We start from the raw sequence: 19,563 nt of genomic DNA, 5'->3' as shown, positions 1-19,563 counted from the left end.
TAGTGATTAGATGCAAAGGGTTAGTGTTAAGAGAGTAATCCAGAAACTTGGCTTGGGGAACTATGGGACACGGCATCACCTATCAGGAAGAGGGAAGCAACAGGTTTTGTTTGTTCAATAAATATCTATAAAGTGTCTCCCAAATACAAAACACTTTCCTAGGCCAAGGGTCAAGTCTGAAATTAGGGTTCTGGTTGTTAGAAAATATTCAGAGTAAATGACAAAGCATTAATAATACAAGGTATACTGAAAAGTAGTCATCACTATTAAGACTTGGCCTAGAGTTTAGTGAAAACATTTTGTGCAACCATTAAAAAAAAAAAATTACCACATGCAGAAAACAAATCAATAGAGGAAAAGCATTCCACAATCTCACAATGTGTTATTACATTTGAGCTTGACAGATCGTCAAGCTCTTACACAACACATACAAATACACACACACACACACACACACACACACACACACACACCCACCCAACTTGTGGTCTTATCCCTCTCCCTGTTTAAAAAAAAAAAAAAAGTACCTATTTTATTACCCAAACTGTAACATATATTCCGGTTTTTGGGGGGGTGGTTGTTTTTGGTATTTGTCTTTTTGGGACCACAACCCCCAGCATACGGAAGTTCCTAGGCTAGCAGTCGAATCAGAGATGTAGCTGCAGGCCTACACCACGGCCACAGCAATGCCAGATCCTCATCCCACAGAGAAAGGCCAGGGATCGAACCCGCATCCTCATGAATACTAGTAGGGTTCCTTACCACTGAGCCACCACGAGAACTCCCATATTCAGGTTTTTTCACCCCATATCACCCCTGTGATTTGCTAAGAACTTAGTTCATAATTTCCTACTTGATTTCTTATAAAAATGATCTACTTCACATCAGCTTATTTCAGTAAAAATTCCTAGATTTTTTAACCACACCTTTCATTCGAGGATGCTCTCTTCAGATCCTAAGGCACAGCGATCCTGTGCAGATGTGGCAAGTTACTACAATTCCCATTTTACTACATAGTTAGGAAATTGGCCCAGGGGAAGTAGAGTAACTTGGAAATAATCACAAAGCCAGATGCCAAAAATAACAACTTTTAGTCAATCCATGAGAAAATACTGCCCCTAGTTGAAATAACATGAAATTTAGTATTAGGAGGAAGCAAAATGTGAAATAATGTTTTAAAGCCAACCCTTAGGTTTTTAAAAAGACTGAATATGAATATTAAGATTTGTAAGAATTTTGGAACACACCACTTTTTCCCTTAATACTTTATCCATCCAGAGTGCCAAAGATTATTTAATAAACTACAGCTGGCAAGGGTGGCTACCCCCACCCCATCTTTTTTTTTATCTTAGCCACTTAGGACACTGATATAAATCTGTTGATAAAGAATAGGTAACTTTCAAACAAACCTATTTAAGAAACATATATTAGCACAGATGTGAAAATACTTTCATACTCCTCTTACACACTTTTCTGAAAATATACTCTCTGCAATATGCATAGACAATAAATTTAAAGCTTTAATAGGCAATAATCAGAATGAAAGTTTCCCAATCACAACTCATTCTATGTTTCTAAATATGTTGCTGTCTTATACAATTCAATAAAACTATTTTATTTGGTCACAAAATAAAGGTCTTACATAATTTTGAAACAATAAACCTGAACCTGATTTTTAAAAGTTGCTTTTATGACGTTTGTATGATCATTCTTATTTGCACAAGTCAAAGCAAAATACTATTATTGTAATGTATTTACACTTTGCAGAGTCAGAAACAAGAGTGTGTGCTCAAGATTTTACCTTCAAAAGACTGACTGCCCTAGGAACAAGTCAGGGAGACAAATGATTATCGGTAGAATCAACTCATGGACCCAGATGGCAAATTTTCAGAAGCCTCATTATCAATCATGAAAGGTGATTTTCCATTAATTAAAACTCACACTAATTCATACTAATTTAAATCATAGCCTTAAAAAAAAATGCTTTCCACTCCACCACTCCTTACACTTGCATATCCTCTGCTAGTAGCACTTTAGGAGGTTTAAAAAGAAATGATACTCCAAATGATTTTATGGGTAACCTATCTTACAAAAGTAGTGATCCACTAGTGGGGCGGAGGGAGGGGGTCTTCTTGAACAATATATTCAATCTAGTAATATTGGTAAATCTAATACCTCTTATTCCTAGCACCAGAATAGTCAGGCAATTTAAATACACCATACCGCCCTCCTCCAACCCCCACACAAAACTCCAACTTTTTAGCATTAACATAACAATAAGCACTGTGAACAAATTTAAACTCCTTTAACACCTGCAGTGCCTTTACCTTACTTAAAGACTATTACTTAAACGTCTTTTAATTGCATTTGATTAATGCACTCCACAAAGACTTTAGCAGCAGTATTCATCAACCCAAACTGCACTCTTAAGCGCTTTCCTCATTTCACCTTCAAAGCTGGGACAGAGGGCTGTCATAAATCTACAGTGCAAGATCACATAATCGTAAGCTATCTAAAAATTAAGAACAAATAAAACATTTATATCAAATTCCCAAGCAGGATGCCCTCCCTTTTTCCTTGAGAAGCAGGACTGACTGGTAAAATCACTGAACTCTCCATCTAGAGTCTTGAAAATGCTGGAATTCTCCACCCCAACACTCACAGTTTTGAAACACCAAAATTCACTCAACTGCTACACACATACCAAAAGAATATCCAACGTGAAAATCGGACATTGTTCCCGCACACCAACAGGAAAAAAAAAAAAAAAAAAAGCCATGCGCCTCTTCCAACCAGCCTACAATACCCTCAGGTAACCCAGATGCAAAGCTACGACAGCTGCCCTTGGCCTAGGCCGTCAGAAACCAAGGGGCGGGGAGGGGGGGCAATAACCAAGAGACCAGATCTTTTTCCAGGGCTACTGTTTCCAAGCAAAACAACCAGGGGCCCAAAGAGACCGCGAAGAAAACTGGAGACATTGTAATCCTGAGAGAAAAGGGTGGTAGGGAGGTGTGCACTCAATCCCAAGAGAAAAGGGTGCGGAGAGGAGGAGCGCCGCGGAGGAAACTAAGTATCCCCACGCATCTCTCAGACCCACAAAAACAACAACAAACCGCAGGGTCTGTCTGCACGTAGAAGCAGCAGATGGAGTCCCTGGGGCTGAGACAGTTCAGCCAACAAACACCGTGGGTAGCGGATAAATCAACCGATGAAGGGAGGAGAATGGGGGTCCAAACGAATAAGTCCCTGGATAAGGGAGACAAAGCCTCCGGGGGTGTTCAAGGACCAAACAGAAAGGTGAGAGAGAAACAAGGCAGAAAAATGATTTGGGGGGTGAGAAGTGAAAAGAAAGACAGAAATTTGGTGCCTGGGCTGTGGCAGGTCACTGAGCTACCGAATAGAGAGGGGCACAACAAAGGGGCACGGGAGGAAGGACAGCTAAGGGGAGGAGATGGAGAAGGAGAAGGGATGCGGGGCGCGACCGGTCGGACAAAGCGCCCAAGGCGGCGAAACAAAGGGCCGGAGGTAGAGAGTCGCGGGGGGCAGCGGGCAAAGACAAAGCACCAGGGGCCGGGGGCATCGGCTCGGCGAGAAGGCGACGACGGCCAAGAGGAACAAAGCTGCGCGGGGCCGGGAGGCAGGGCCCGCGAGCGGCGGCGCGAGAGGCGCGCGACGGGCACGGCGCCCGCGGGCCCCGCGCGCCCGGCCGCACTCACGCCCGCACCCGCCGGCCTCGCAGCCGCCGCCGCCCGCCCTCACGCGCCGGAGCCCGAGCCGCGGCGGCGCAGACCGGGCAGCGCACGGCCACACACACCGCCGCTGCCGCCACGCTCGGCGCACGCGATGCCGCTCCTGCGGCGCCGAACGCCAAGCACGCCGCGGCCCCCGAACCCGCCGCCCGCCGCGGACTGCGAGACGCCCGCAACTTTCCCGGTTCCCAGCGCTCCGATTCCCCCAGACTTACCCTGTCACAACAGGCGCCATCTTCCACAAACTCTCGCCAAAACTCCAACCCTCGCGAGATTCCCCCTGACGCCTTCCCTGGTCCCTCTCCCCCGCCCCTTCCCTTTTTCCTCACTCCTCGATTCCACCCAGCCCCCGCGCTCCTTTTCCCCTCACAGCCGCAGCGAAGAGCCAGACGCCTCGCGCCGCCAGCGGAGTAGGGGATCCAGCTCGCTGCCTTCCCTGGAAACCTACCCAAGCGATGGAGCATGCGCAGGCACCTCCTCCGCGGGCGAGCCCTCCGTCTGGTCCATGGGGAGTGCTCCGGTTATCCGGGTTTTGGGACGCGCCCTGAGGGACGTACGTGGAGACTGAGGAAAACCGGAGGGGATTACTACAGGGACGGGGAATGAAGGGGTCAGGAGGCGGAGCCGAGGGAAAGGGAGGAGGGGTCCTGGGAAAATCTGCCGCGTTTCACAGGCCTAGATGAAACACCTCCTCAAATGGGTGTTTTCCAAGTGGCTTCCCGCTCACTCTAGTTCCCAGCCCGTTTCATTCATTCAAACGTTCATTGGACGCTTCCTTTATGCTAATGTCAGTGTTAGGTGCTGGAGCTACAGAGATGCCTGGGCGAGTGACAAATCAGGAACTATCTCAGTTCATTCGACCCCCGTGCTAGCAGAGAGAGAGACAAGAGTACAAAGTGGCCCGACCCTCCAGAGCTCTAAATGGAAAACTTTTGCAGATGAGCTCTATTGCTTTAGTTTTCTTCTCCTTGGGTGTGAAGTGAGGTCAGGCCAAGGCCTCTGGCAGACTCCCCCCCGCCCCAGTGTCCACCTCGCATACACACGCCAGAGTGTCGTTTTCTCCAGAGGTGAAAACTGCGTTGTAATCGAAAGCCACCACTCCCCCGTCCCGCACTCAAGTCAGAGGTTCTGCTTGGGTAGAGAGCTGCTTTCGTGTAAGCCTTCCTAGGACCCCATCGCAGTCCCCAGACCTATGTGAACCCAAGTATATATGGGTACAGACTCTGACATGGTCCTATTGGAGGCCTGACACAGTCAAGAACGCTGCTCACTGTCCTAAGGGTATCTCAGGCGACATAAACCTGGAAGCCCCCGAGCAAACTTGGCCCGTCTGGGCACTTAACAGAAAGGTGCGGGGCCCGAACCCTGCCCCCTCCTCCCTACCTACAGCTCCCCTTTCTTCTCCTCCCCCAACCCCCCCCCCCATGCTTGTCCTTTCAATTCCTAGAGATTCCCAGATCCAGCACGGTGCCTCCCTCAGGGAGCCCCAAAACCCGGAGAACTGGAATTCACAGCCCGAAACCTGCTGAAGGCGCAGCAGGATTGGCGCCGCACGCGCGACCGGCACTGCGCATGTGCCCAATGCGGGCAGCCCCGTCTCACGCTACACCTCCTTCCCACCGCCTTCTACTACTCGATTCAGACACAACACGGGCCGTGGGAAATTTCCTAAACCTCGCGAGAACGCGCCCACTGTTGCCTATGCTTTCTCCCCAAATCTCGCGGAGCCCTGGCGGGACAGGTGTTTGTCTAGCGCTGCTCCGGGCGCCGTTCGTGCCGCGCGTGCCCGGGCGGCGGGCGGCGGGCGGCGGGCGGCGGGCGGCGGGCGGCGGGCGGCGGGCGCGGGCGGGGTGGGAAGGGAGCGGCTCGATGCGGAGGCGGGGCAGGGGGCGCGTGGCGGGGAGCGCGGGGCGGAGGGCTGCTGGGAGGCGCCCGACATCTCGCACACACACGCCGCGTGACGCTTTGTAGAAAAACGGGGGTAGTGTAGGGGCGGCCTCTAAAAGAAGAAGGGGAAGCCAGATTAGAAACTCCTCCTAGTTTGGGTGGTAAGAGGTCAGATTTTAGGGCAGGAGGAGCCCCAGGCCGATCCCCGGGGAGGTTTCCTGTCGCCCTCCACGCGCCTGGTACTTTCCTAAAATGTGTTTAACGCCGTGCCCCCGGCCTCCGGGAGCTGACGGCCCCCAGTGCCGGCTTTGAGTCATGCCTCTGAGTCACCCCGTCTGGCCACCACTTTACTTGCTTTAAAACAAGTTTGGATTTCCTTAGCCATTCTCTTGTAGCAATTGGTTGTTTTCTTTCTGATGTACCCGCTGGTCCCAAGACTTAGGGAAAAAATGCTACTTTCTGCGTTCTCAGATTGTAGATTTGTAGATTCCGCCTCCCATTCAAGGACTTTTTTTTTTTTTTAAGTCTAATATCTTTCCCCTGACTTCTTCCTAGACTTTTAAATTAAGCCCTATCAATCAGTTTCTGGGTTTTTTTCCCCCTTTCCTCCACCAAGAGGATTTAAAATACTGGTTTTGCTTTCCTTCACCCTTGTATGTGGAATATTCCACATTTTGGCTATAGTTTCATCAGATGCTTTAGTGACAACTGCTTTAAGTGCATTCCTTCTTTTTGGATTATTTATTTGTACAGTCAGTTCCTGTTTACATTCTTCAGTAAGGCTCATTTAAGATTGCCTTGGAGTTCCGCTCGAGGCTCAATGGTTAATGAATCCGACTAGGAACCATGAGGTTTTGGGTTCCATCCCTGGCCTTGCTCAGTGGGTTAAGGATCCGGTGTTGCCATGAGCTGTGGTGTAGGTCGCAGACGGGGCTCGGATCCCGCGTTGCTGTGGCTGTGGTGTAGGCGGGTGGCTATAGCTCCAATTAGACCCCTAGCCTGGGAACCTCCATGTGCTTCAGGAGTGGCCCTAGAAAAGGCAAAAAAAAAAAAAAAGATTGCCTTGGTGTGCTTTCTATACTAGCCTAGCCTTGTGTCTTGATGACATCATAGACTCGCAAATGTAGAGTTGAATAGTCTGAATTTTGAAGGACAGGGAATCTTTTAATAAGGGCTTGTGTTCTGCTGGTAATGTAGTGAAATTAAGTTCTTGAGTTGTTCTTCAAGGCCGTTAGTTTGTGAGTGTGTGTATGTGTGTGCGCACTACACATTTGCCTATCCCTTTGATTAAGTGTTTCATGCAGAATAAAAGAAGATGTAAGAGCACTAAATGCAGTATCACTGCAGCACTGATTTGGAACAGGCTGGCTCAAGAGGACAATGCTCATGAACACACAATCCTTTGACCCTCCATCCTAAGAAGGCTTTTCACTCATGCTCTAGTCCAGACCGTTAATGGCCATCTGAGAGTCCCAGCCACTGAAAGCCATGGTAAACCACAAGTCAAATCACAACTCATTTTCACCCTAATATATGCTCTACCTGCATACTTTCCCCATCCATGCAAATGACGATTCCATCCTACCACCTACTTAAGCCAAGAACCTCGGAGTCATTCTTGCCTCCTTTCCCTCTCCCATCCAGCATCCAAATTACAAAATCCTGCTGGCTCCACCATCAAACAAGGCCAAACACTTCCACACCTCCATGGCAACCAGCCCAGTCTAAACCATCTCATCTCTCACCTGGTTTCCAGAAAGTCTCCTAACTGGTTCTCCCTTCATCCATTCTTGCCTTCCCTCAGTCTGTTCTCAGCAGGGGATTCAGAGTAACCCTCTAGAACTCCCAGTGGTTTTTCCATTTTCCTATGAGGACCTGCACAGTTGGGCCTACCACCCAAACCCCCTGACCTCCTTGACCTCGCCTCTTACCCTTGCTCCTTGAGCCCTAACCTTCTTTGCTGTTCCTAGGACTTCCTCAACTCCTATCTTTGCTCTTCCCCTCCCCTCCTCATGCTCCTTCCTTCACTATTTTCAAGTCTTCGCTAAAGTGTCACCTTCTCGGTGAGGCCTTCTCTGCCCATGTTCAAGAAAGTTAACTCCTCATACTTCCTTTTCTTTCATTCTGTGTTTCTCCCACAGCACTTACCATAAACTAACAGACCATATATCATATCTGTGTATTGTAATTATCCTCTGCCTCCCCCCCATTATAATGTAATCTTTTTTTATTTTATTTTATTTTTTATTTTTAGCTGCACCCATGGCAAATGGAAGTTCCCAGGCCAGGCATCGAATCCTAGCCACAACTGTGGCAATGCAAGATCCTTAACCCACTGTGCCAACTCCAATTATAACGTAATCTTAATGAGAGTAGGGAGTTTTGTCTCTTTTATCCATTGTTCACACCTTAGTCACCAGAACAATGCCACCAGAGCATGACAGATGCCCAGTATTTGTGGAATGAGTGAGATGTCATCCACTTCTAGAGCAGAGTAGAAAAGATTCTGAAGACTTAGCCTTTAAGGGTTCAAAACAATATGGAGGCTAGACCAGTAATGAGTACTCCAGTGACAGCTTGCCTGGGAGGAAAAAAGAGCCTACAGAGCAAACACCTGTATAAACTTTTTGCAAAAAAAAAAAAAAAAATTCTTACTCCTAGGTTAGACCAGTAGGTGAGCCTAGCATTTCCTTTACTCCACTGAAGAACCTCAGGAAAGAAAACCCTATTGGCAGGACATAAGGAAACAGGTATTCGCATGTGTTGCTAGTGGGAGTGAAAATGGGTATAATCTTTATGAAAACCATTTTGATAAAACCGTTACTACCTGTTAATCCTGCAATTCCATTTCTAGAAATTTTTCCTACAAATACACTCACACGTATGAAATTACCTCTATGTGTATTGCAGCATTATTGATGGTAGAGAATTCTAGTAGTAACCTAAATATCCATCAAAAGATGTCTTACTAAACAAAAAACCACCATTCATAGAATTGAATATATGCATCTGTTAAAAAGTAGGGGCTAATTTTTATGTTCTTATGGGGAAGGATCACAAAGTTTAAAAAAACAAGGTGCAAAATAATGATAGATAAATATATACTTATTTGCCTATATCTTCTACAGGGTTCTGGAAGGACACACCAGAAACTCTAACAGTGACTGCTTCACTGTTAGGGACTCAGCTGTTGAGGATGTAGGTGAGGAGGAGGCTTTTCTCAGTCATCTGTCTTGGATTCTTTGAACTTTGTACCAAGCACATGTATTGCTTATTCAAAATCTAAAACATTGTAGAACTTCCCTAGTAACTCAGTGGCTTAAGGGTCTGGCATTGTCACCGCTATAGCACAGGTTCCATCCCTGGCCTGGGAATTTCTACATGCCATGGACAAGGCCAAATACATAAATAGAACTTTTTTTTTTCATCTTTTTTTTTGTCTTTTTTTAAGGCCACACCCATGGCATACAGAGGTTCCTAGGCTAGGGGTCAAATCAAAGCTGCAGCTGCTGGCCTATACCACAGCCACAGCAACACAGGATCTGAGCTACATCTTCGATGAACCCCATGGCTCATGGCAATGCCAGATCCTTAACCCACTGAGCGAGGCCAGGGATCAAATCTGTGTGCTCATGGATACTATCCGGGTTCGTTAACCACTGAGCCAGGAACTCCATGAAACATTTTAAAAGGAGAGAAAGACGAGTTCCTGTCGTGGCTCAGTGGGTTATGAACACAACTAGAATCCATGAGGATATGGGTTCAATCCTTGGCCTTGATCAGTGGCTTAAGGATCTGGCATTGCTGTGAGCTGTGGTGTAGTTTCCAGATGCACTTCAGATCTGGGTGTTGATGTGGCTGTGATGTAGGCCAGCAGCTGCAGCTCCAATTCAGCTCCTAGCCTGGGAACTTCTATTTGCCACAAGTGCAGCCCTAATAAGCAAAAAATAAAATAATTTTTTTTTAATTTTAAAAAATGAAAGAAAAGGGATAAATGTGCAAGAAGAAAAAATGACCAAATAAAAGCGTTTTCTTCCTCCTACTTGCTAGAAAATTATTTTCCAGTAGAAATCATGTACATGATTTACCATCTCAGTAGAATTAAGAACTGCAGGAATTCCCATTGCGGCTCAGTGGAAATGAATCTGACTAGTATCCCTGAAGATGCAGGTTCAATCTCGGCCTTGCTCAATGGGTTAAAGATCCGGTGTTGCCGTGAGCTGCGGTATAGGTCATAGATGCAACTCAGATCTGGCATTGCTGTGGCTGTGGTGTAGGCCAGTGGCTACAGCTCTAATTCACCCTCTAGCCTGGGAACCTCCAAATGCCATGAGTGCAGCCCTAAAAAAACAAAAGAAAAAAAAAAGAATGGCAGAGCTGTCAGTACTTCACTCCGATCACTTGTGAACACTGGACCCACAGTCCATTTAAACAGCAAGTTGAGAGCCCCTGCCCCTCCACATCAAGCATGATATTTGGTGATTTACAAAGATAGACAGTGCTGAGACCTCAGGGCACCCCTAAGCTAACAGAATACACAGACCAGCTGCAGGGTAATCCTAAGATAGAAATATGAGTTTAATGGCAGTGGGGTACAAGTGGAAGAGGCACCTAACCTTTGCCTGATGGGCCCAGGGAAACCAGGCAGAGATGACTTTTGAACTGAATCTTCATGGAGTGGGAGTTCAGAAGACAAAAAGAGGAGGAAGCCTAAGAAGCACAGGAAACAGCATCTTCAAGCTCTGAGGTGTCAGAGTCTCATACTCAGGGGAAGTCCAGGTGGTGCATGAAGACTCGGGGACAGGCAGCCTACGCAGGGTCACAAGGAGAACCTGGCAGACAGGTGGTCCTCAAAAGTCGGTGGGCATCAGAATCACCTGGGTCCCACTCCCTAAGAATCTAAGTGATCAAATCTGGGCTGAAGCCCAGAAACAGGCATTTCTAGCAGGCTGGTCAGGGTTTCTTTCTTTCTTTTTTTTTTTGTCTTTTGTCTTTTTTGTTGTTGTTGTTGTTGCTATTTCTTGGGCCGCTCCCGCGGCATATGGAGGTTCCCAGGCTAGGGGTTGAATCGGAGCTGTAACCACCGGCCTATGCCAGAGCCACAGCAACACGGGATCCGAGCCACGTCTGCAACCTACACCACAGCTCACGGCAACACCCGATCCTTAACCCACTGAGCAAGGGCAGGGACCGAACCCGAAACCTCATGGTTCCTAGTCGGATTCGTTAACCACTGCGCCACGACGGGAACTCCTGGTCAGGGTTTCTGATGTAAATTGTCCATGAACCAAGCTTTGAGAATCTTTGTTGTCGGAGATGGGTGTCTTCTTTTCTTTGGGAATTTCACATTAAAGGGACAGATGGCATATCATTTCTTTGTTACCAACAAGTGAAATATTTAATATTAAGAGAAATGCAAACTATTGCCTTTGGAATGGATAAGCAATGAGATCCTGCTGTATAGCACTGGGAACTATATCTAGTCACTTATGATGGGGCACAATAACGTGAGAAAAAGAATGGATACATGTATGTGTGACTGGGTCACCTTGCTGTACAGTGGAAAGTTGACAGAACACTGTAAACCACCTATGAATGGAAAAATTAAAATTATTTAAAAATATATATATATATGAACAGACACTTTACCAAAGAAGAGCTGTGAATACTAATGGTAAATAAACACATGAAAAAGATGCTCCACATCATTAACAAATAGGGAAATGCAAATTCAAACCATAATAAATGGCTTAAAAAGTTTTTTTTAAACTGACGACCCCAAGTGTTGGTAAAGATATTGGCTAATGGCATCGGCCATTCATTGTTGTTGGGAATGCAAAGTGGTTCAGCCAATTTGGAAGACAGTTTGGCAGTTTTTTTTAAATTAAACATGCACGTCCCATAGGATATAATAATTCCTCTGTTATTACACAAGAGAAATAAGAACATGTCTGCACAATAAATAAATATTAAGAGGAGTAAGTTGGGAGCCCCTAAGTGTATGTCCAGTAGACACGTGGAATAGACAGTGGCAGTGAGATGAACACATTTGTGAAGGGATCGTGTTTTGCTGTGCTGATTTAAACAGAGTGACCTATTTCAACATTGGCTTTAATTCTAAGATGAAGTTACACCATCTCTTATAAATGAGACCCACTAAAACATTGAAAATTTTACTAGGCAGCCCCATGATAGAGAACACAGGCCCTAACACCAAACTGCATGAGTTCTAGCTCTAAGAACTTAGACAAGTTATTTTTCCTGTCAGTACCTCAGTTTCCTCACCTGTGAAATGGAGACAGCAGCACCGAGCCCATGAGCATTCAAAGTGTTTATTATGTCTAAAGCGCATAGAATGATACCTGTAATATAATTGCTACAGTAGTGTTCATTTTTGTTGGGGTTTTTGTTTGTTTATGGCTGCACCCAAGGCATATGAAAGTTCCCAGGCCAGGGGTTGAATCTGAGCCATGACTGCAACTTACACCACAACTGCAGCACTGCCAGATCCTTAACCCACTGCACCAGGCCGGGGATCGAACCCTTGCCTTCTTTAGTGACCCAAGACAGTGCAGTTGGATTCTTCACCCACCGTGCCATAGGAGGAACTCGAGTGTTTGGGGGTTTTTTTGTTGTTGTGTTTTTTGTGGGTTTTTTTTTTTTTTTTTAGGGCCACAGATGTGGCATATGGAAGTTCCAGGCTAGGGGTTGAATCAGAGCTGCAGCTGCCCGCCTACACCACAGCCACAGCAACAGATCTGAGCTGTATCTGCAACCTACTCCACTGCTCACAGCAACGCTGGATCCTTAACCCACTGAGGGAGCCAGGGATGGAACGCGCATCCTCATGGATATTAACTGGATTTGTTTCTGCCGAGCCACAATGGGCACTCCCAGTGTTCATTTTCATCATTATATTATTTTTATTTAGTAAGTTCATACGTTGCCTTCATCTCATGAAAATTCTTGCAAAGCATGTCTTGAATGCTTCAACAGTCAATGTTAAAACAGCCAAACATAGTGATGATTTTGACCAGATTGATGTTAGTTCATTTCAAATTCATTTAATTATCATACCCATTCAGAAATGGCAACATCCTTATTATTATTTAATTTCTAAGAGATTCACATGTCCAGAAGGGTTTGGAAACCTGCTGTAGATGGCCAACAAAAGCCCCTAAGGGTGTAAAGCAGGGTTTGATGTGATCAGATTGTGAGGCGGCTGTGTGCCTAAGCAAGTCTTACTCATAAGTCACATTGGAAATTAGGAACATTTTACTTCACAGAAGTCTCTTAACTTAGGGTTTTTATTCATCTCAATGCCTCCTTTTTTTGGCGGGGGGAGGGGGTGGCACGCAGGTAGTCCTGCACATGTGGAAGTTCCTGGGCCAGGGATCAAACTGGAGCCACAGCAGTGACAACACTGGATCCTTAACCTGCTGCACCACAAGTGAACTCCACAAGTAAGAGTATCCCTGTCATTTTCTACTATATTTTAATTAAGTTTAATTAAATGTACAGGAGATTGAAAAAAAGGTCAAGAGAGATTCCACAGGAGTTCTTTTGTGGTGCAGAAAGTTAAGAATTGGGTGTTTTTGTGGTGGCTCAGGTCACTGCTGTGCCACAGGTCCCACCCCTGGCCTGGGAACTTACACATGCCTTGCTTGGGCACAGCCAAAAGAAAGGAAGGAAAAAGGGAGGGAGAGAGGGAGGGAGAGAAAAAGAAAGAGAGAGAGAAAGAAAGAAAGAGAGAGGGAGGGAGGGAGAAAGAAAGGAAGAAAAAAGGAAAGAAAGAAAGAGGAAAAGAGGAAGGAAGAAAGATAGATTCCATAAAGACTATGCAGTTCTATAAGGAAAATAAGCTCTAATTCTAGGATTAAAAGACAGAGAGAGAACACTGAAACGAAGTCACAGAATTGGTTTCAGGAGAACTTGAGAAACAAAAATAAACATTCACCCTTTGCTTTCCAATTGCACTTGAATTTAAACAGGATTCTTTGGCCCTGAGAATATGATTTCTTTCTTTCTTTTTTTTTGCTTTTTAGGTCCAAGTTAAGCAAAGCTTAACATGTGCAGCAGTTCAAAAAGGTGCAACAAGAAAAAAAAGGGGGCCATTCACCCTGGTAATGTGAAAGGTAAGTGGAATCAAATGTACATTTGGTGAGAAGAATGTGAACAAGTCGAATAATTTGTCAAAAGTTTTTGTAGCTAATAATAATTGGAAGAAAATGTTTCCACGTGTGATTGATATATCTTGTTCTTTTCATGACATAAGCAAGATAAAGCCAGTTAACACTATCTAACACACAATGACAACACCATTTGAATCATAAAATTCCAGTTATCTGTTTATAGAAGAATATATTTGAATTTTGACTTCCTAAATGTTCCCCCTGGTCATGTATCACATATTGTAGTGGTTTTTGGTTCTGTGTTGAGTCAATGCTGAACACTCATAATTAAAAAAACAACTGGGGCGTGAAGGAAAAAGCCCTGGACTGACTCTTTGGTTGAGTCCTACCTCCACCACTAGCCAGCTGGCTAATTTGGGGCAAACTAATATTTCCTTATCTGCAAATGAGGAATATAAAACCTATGGCTTATGGTCATTTTGGAAATTAGCTGCCATGAAATACCTGGGTACATGGTAGATACTCAGTAAATGCTGCTTCTTTAGGAAATTCTACCACTTATGCCCATGAACAGTTTTCTATTAGATGGACTATGAATACCTGCCTTAGAGATTTGTTATCAAATTGGATAATTACATAGATAATTAAATGGCACAAATTATCTGTAAGTTTATTGTTTTTTTTGTTCTTGTTTTTTTTTTTTTTGATCTTTTTAGGGCCACACCTACAGCACATGGAAGTTCCCAGGCTTGGGGGTCAATCAGAGCTGTAGCTGCCAGCCTACACCACAGCCACAGCAATGCTGATCCCAGCCGTGTCTTCTTCTTGCACCACAGCTCATGGCAATGCCAGATCCTTAACCCACTGAGTGAGGTCAGGGATCGACCCACGTCCTCATGGATACTAGTGGGGTTGGTAACCACTGCGACTTGATGAGAACTCCTGTATTTATTATTAGTGGGCACATTTATTTGCAAAACTAAATGTATGGTTATATAGAAAATCAATAGAACAGAAAAAGATCTCTATATTTTTCTCCTCTGGCCCATGTTATCATTAACCTGAGGCAGATGACCTTCATCAGTTTTTCAAAGAAAACCTACCAGAAAGGTTTCACAATTTGCATCTGTGTTGTTTAGCGTCAAAGATAGTGTAATGATAAGTATCACCTTGCAGAGATGACCTTTGTGGCTAGCACCCTTGTCTAAAATAGATTAAGAGCTAAGAAGATTGACTTTGGAACGAGTCGATTCAACCACTGACAAATAATGAAAGATATCAAACAATTCCCATATTACGAAATATGTAACTCTGTCAAAGACAGCTGACTAATGCAGAATCCCCTTGAATGTCATAATCAAAGTTGGACATTGTCACTATTAAAATTGCCATTATGTCAATAGTTTTCATGTTAGTTAATTTTTAGAATTTTAATTTTCATGTCAATTGGTGGAGATTAAAAAAAGAAATCTTATGAAATTACTGCAGGAAAAAAGGTATCTAAGATAATTTCTAACTAAGCTATCAATAAATATTGAGAGCAGATTTAGTTTTACGCAATAGGAAAAACGGAACAATTTCATCGCAGTCTCAAAGCAATATTATTTAGTATGTAAAATGCATTAAAGAAACTACAGAAATCTTTAAAGACTCTGTGTTAGGTATTATAACCAGCATTGTCCTATGTGGGTTTTTTCCTCTTAAATGGTTATTTAACAAAATACTATCATGATCAACATTCTGTGGAAAGTAGAATAAATTGTATTAAGGTGTTATTAATATCCCACTAGTGGAAAAAACATTTCTAAAGATCTTAACTGCAAGTCACCACCCATATAAGTACTTTGGGTAAGATTTAGAAATTTATACAAGCTTCTCCTTCATTTTTTCCCCCCCTTCCTCCCAGCTTTCAAAACACTTGGCTTAAATCCTACCCTCAGAATTACTTCTGACTTTAGTGAAAGTTATAAACTATCATCTGGGAGAAATATTTGGCTCCTACTTTTCAAGCCTAAAGTTCTCCAGAAATGTTCTTATGAAACGTGAATCTGATTTTCATCATGAAGCTTTACCTACCTAGCATCAGATTTTCCTTCACCAGCAAATACTAAGTATCTTATTTTTAACTAGCAAAGCTATATCTGTAGTGCATGGTACTTTCCAAGTTTTCAAACTAGTCAACAAATCACAGAATCTAGGCCAAAAAAAAAAAGGTCTTAAGAACCGAAAGATAACTTCTAAAAAACAGCACATGCAGAAGTATTCAGTTTTATGAAAGTGTTTTTTAAAAGTTATGTCAGTCTAACATGCAGCAGAACCACTTTCTATTTAAAGAGTGATATGCAGTTTGTGAAAATATGACAATAAATACGATTGAGTCTGCACCCTCCCAGTCCTTCTCATAAATATCTCTTATTTCTGCTGTAGCTGAAGCTCAGAGAGCGTGACTTGCACACGTTAGACTTCTAGAAGTGGAATTTATTTTTGTGAGGTTTGTTTGTGCTTTTTTGGCTATAGAATGTTAAATTATTTTATTATTACAACCTGATAAGGGATATCTTGTGTCATATACTCAGAGTATCAGTTACAATTTTTTATTTTATTTTTAAAAGATTTTTATTTTTTCCATAATAGTTGGTTTACAGCGTTCTGTCAATTTTCTGCTGTACAGCAAAGAGACACAGTCACACACACACATATATATACACATTCTTTTTCTCATATTATCCTCCATCATTGCTCCATCACAAGTGACTAGATATATTTCCCTGTGCTATACAGCAAGATCTCATTGTTAACACTCCAAATGCAATAGTTTGCATCTGTTAACCCTAGATTCCCAGTCTGTCCCACTCCCTCCCCTTCCCCCTTGGCAATCACAAGTCTTCTCCAAGTCCATGAGTTTCCTTTCTGTGGAAAGGTTCATTTGTGCCATATATTAGATTCCAGATATAAGTGATATCATATGGTATTTGTCTTTCTCCTTCTGACTTACTTCACTTAGTATGAGAGTCTCTAGTTCTATTCATGTTGCTGAACTTTCAAAATGCTTTATAAAAATACAAATGCTAAGGAATGCAAAATGATTTATTTTTAAATAGCTAGTAATGTTTTATACACACACACACACACACACACACACACACATAAATCAATCATATGAACTAGTAATAGTGAGTGGCTAAAGACAGGTAGCCAAGGCAGGAAGAAGACCTGGTACCCTTGTGGATATATATATATATATATTTTGCCGTGTTTATTATTAAAAAAAATTAATGTATAGCTGGGTCATTTTGCTGTACAACAGAAATTATAAATCAACTATACTTTAAAAAAATAAAAAACAAAAATTCACCAAAGACATTATAAGAAGAAAACCTATAGACCAATAAATATAACACAAAGATTCTCAACAAATTGCTAGCAGACACTGGAAAAACCTACAAATAGAAGGGAAATCTCTCAACCTGATAAAAGCATCAATGAAAAATCCAGAATCATTTTTAAAGGTAAAAGACTGATGCTTTCCCACTAACATCAGAAAGAAGACAAAGTCCATTTGGGCCGCTTCTATTCAACACCGTACTAGAGGTTCTACTCAAGCAATTTAGCAAGAGAATTAAAGTCATCCAGACTGGAAAAGAAGAACCAAAACTATCTATTTGCAGATGATAGCACTTTATATATACAAAATTCTAAGGACACTACTAAAAATGTATTAGAAGTAATACACAAGTTTAACAGGTTTGCAGGACACAAGATCAATTTCAAAAATCAATTGTATTTCTATATATTTGCAATGGATAATCCAAAAGTAAAATTAAGAAAACAATCCTGTTTGCATCAAAAAGAATGAAATACATAGGAATGAATTTAACAAAAGGAATGCAGTCCTTTTACTCTGAAACTACAAAATATTATTGAAAGAAATGTTTAAAAATAAAAATAGATGGAAAAACATTCATGTCTGTGGGTTGAAAAATACTATTAATATGGCAATACTCCTCAAATTGATCTACAGAATCAATGCAATCACTATCAAAATTTCAGTTCTCCACTTTGAAGAAATAGACAAACTATTCCTAAGAGTCATATGAAAATTTAAGGAACCCCAGATAGCCAAAACAATCCTGATAAAAACAAAGCTGGAGCATTTGCACTTAGCCTTTTCAAAACTCAATACCAGGCTGCAGTAATCAAGGCCATGCGGTACATGCCTAAGGTAGACACATAGTTCCATAGAATAGAAGTGAAAATCCAGAAATAACCCTCATATTTATGGTCCATTGATTTTCAAGAGTGCAAAAACAATCCAGTGGGGAGAAATGTAGTCTTCAACAAATGGTGCTGGGACAACTGGATATCCACATGCAAAATAATGAAATGGGGCACCAAACTTTACAGCATGTATTAAAATTACCTTAAATGTAAAAACTTGGGATCGGCATAAGCACACTGTTGTATATGGAATGGATGGTCAATGGGGACCTGCTGCAGAGCACAGGGAACCCTAATCAGTATTCTGTGATAACCTATATGGGAAAAGAATCTGAAAAAGACACACACACACACACACACTTTGCTGCACAGCCGAAATTAACACATTATAAAACAACTATACTTCAATAAAATAATGGGAAAATCAATTAATTTTAACGAACTAAGCTTTTGTGCTTCAAAACACACTCTTTCTCCCTTCCTCCCTCTCTTTCTTTCTGTCTGTCTGTCTCTTTTTTTCTTTTAATTTTATGGCTGTATCCAAGGCATATGAAAGTTCCCAGGCCAGGAATGGAATCTGAACCACAGCTGTGAACTAGGCTGAAGCTGCAGCAACACAGCAGGCCAGGCTTTAATCCACCAGGCCAGGGGTTAAACTCGCGCCTCCGAAGTGACCCAAGCCTCTGCAGTCAGACTGTTAACCCACTGTACCACAGAAGAAACTCCCAAAGCACGCCCTTAAGGACTTCCTGCTGTTGCACAGTAGGTTAATGATCTGGCTTATCTCTGTGGCATTGCCAGTTCAATCCCCAGCCTGGTGCAGTGGGTTAACAGTCTGACTGCAGAGGCTTGGGTCACTTCGGAGGCGTTGCTGCAGCTGTGGTGTAGGTCATAAATGTGACTTGGATTCAATCCCTGGCCCAGGAACTTCTGCATGCTGTGGGCATGGCCAAAAATTAAAGTAAATAAATAAATAAATAAAAGAAATAAAATAAAGATTCCCTGCAGAATGGGAGAAAATATTTGCAAATATATATCTGATAAGGATCTAATATCTAGAACATATAAAGAATTCTTAAAATTGAATAATAAAAAGGCAACTCGATTTAAAAATGGGCAAAGTATACAACATTGTAAATCAACTATACCCCAATAATAATTTTTTAAAAATGGGCAAAGCAGCTAAGTAGACATTTCTCCAAACAAGATTTGCAAATCACCAGTAAGCACATGGAAAAATATTCAGCATCATTAGCCATCAGGAAAATGCAAATCAAAACCACAATGAGATACCATTTCATACCCACAAGGATGGCAACAATCAAAAAGATAATGACAAGTGTTGTCGAGGATGGAGAAAATTGAAACACTCATATTTGCTGATGGGAATGTAAAATGATGAAGCCATTCCTTTTTTTTTTTTTTTTTTTGTCTTTTTAGGGCTGCACCCACAGCATTTGGAAGTTCTCAGGCTAGGGGTTGAATAGGAGCTATAGCCACCGGCCTACACCACAGCCACAGCAACACAGGATCCGAGTCATGTCTGCAACCTATACCACAGCTCACAGCAACACTAG

The 19,563-nt window shown here is 42.8% G+C and overlaps 1 protein-coding gene across 3 annotated transcripts in view; it reads right to left on the bottom strand.

The window, feature by feature from the left end:
* Nucleotides 1-4,347, bottom strand: part of RBPJ (recombination signal binding protein for immunoglobulin kappa J region) — a 102,386-nt gene extending 98,039 nt beyond the window's left edge. The window contains exon 1 of one of the 3 annotated variants that reach the window (XM_047751679.1): nt 4,198-4,347. In XM_047751679.1, coding sequence (XP_047607635.1) covers nt 4,198-4,256 — 59 coding nt within the window. In that variant the 5' untranslated portion in view covers nt 4,257-4,347. Of the gene's footprint in view, nt 1-3,964 lie in introns of all 3 variants that reach the window. The other 2 variants (XM_047751680.1, XM_047751681.1) reach the window with 2 other exon arrangements.
* Nucleotides 4,348-19,563: the final 15,216 nt, after the last annotated feature.

Source organism: Phacochoerus africanus, chromosome 10 (assembly GCF_016906955.1).
Source record: "Phacochoerus africanus isolate WHEZ1 chromosome 10, ROS_Pafr_v1, whole genome shotgun sequence".
NCBI classification, from domain to species: Eukaryota; Metazoa; Chordata; class Mammalia; order Artiodactyla; family Suidae; genus Phacochoerus; species Phacochoerus africanus.
Note: the sequence above shows the minus strand (reverse complement) of the source record. Positions and strands in the feature narration are given on the sequence as shown.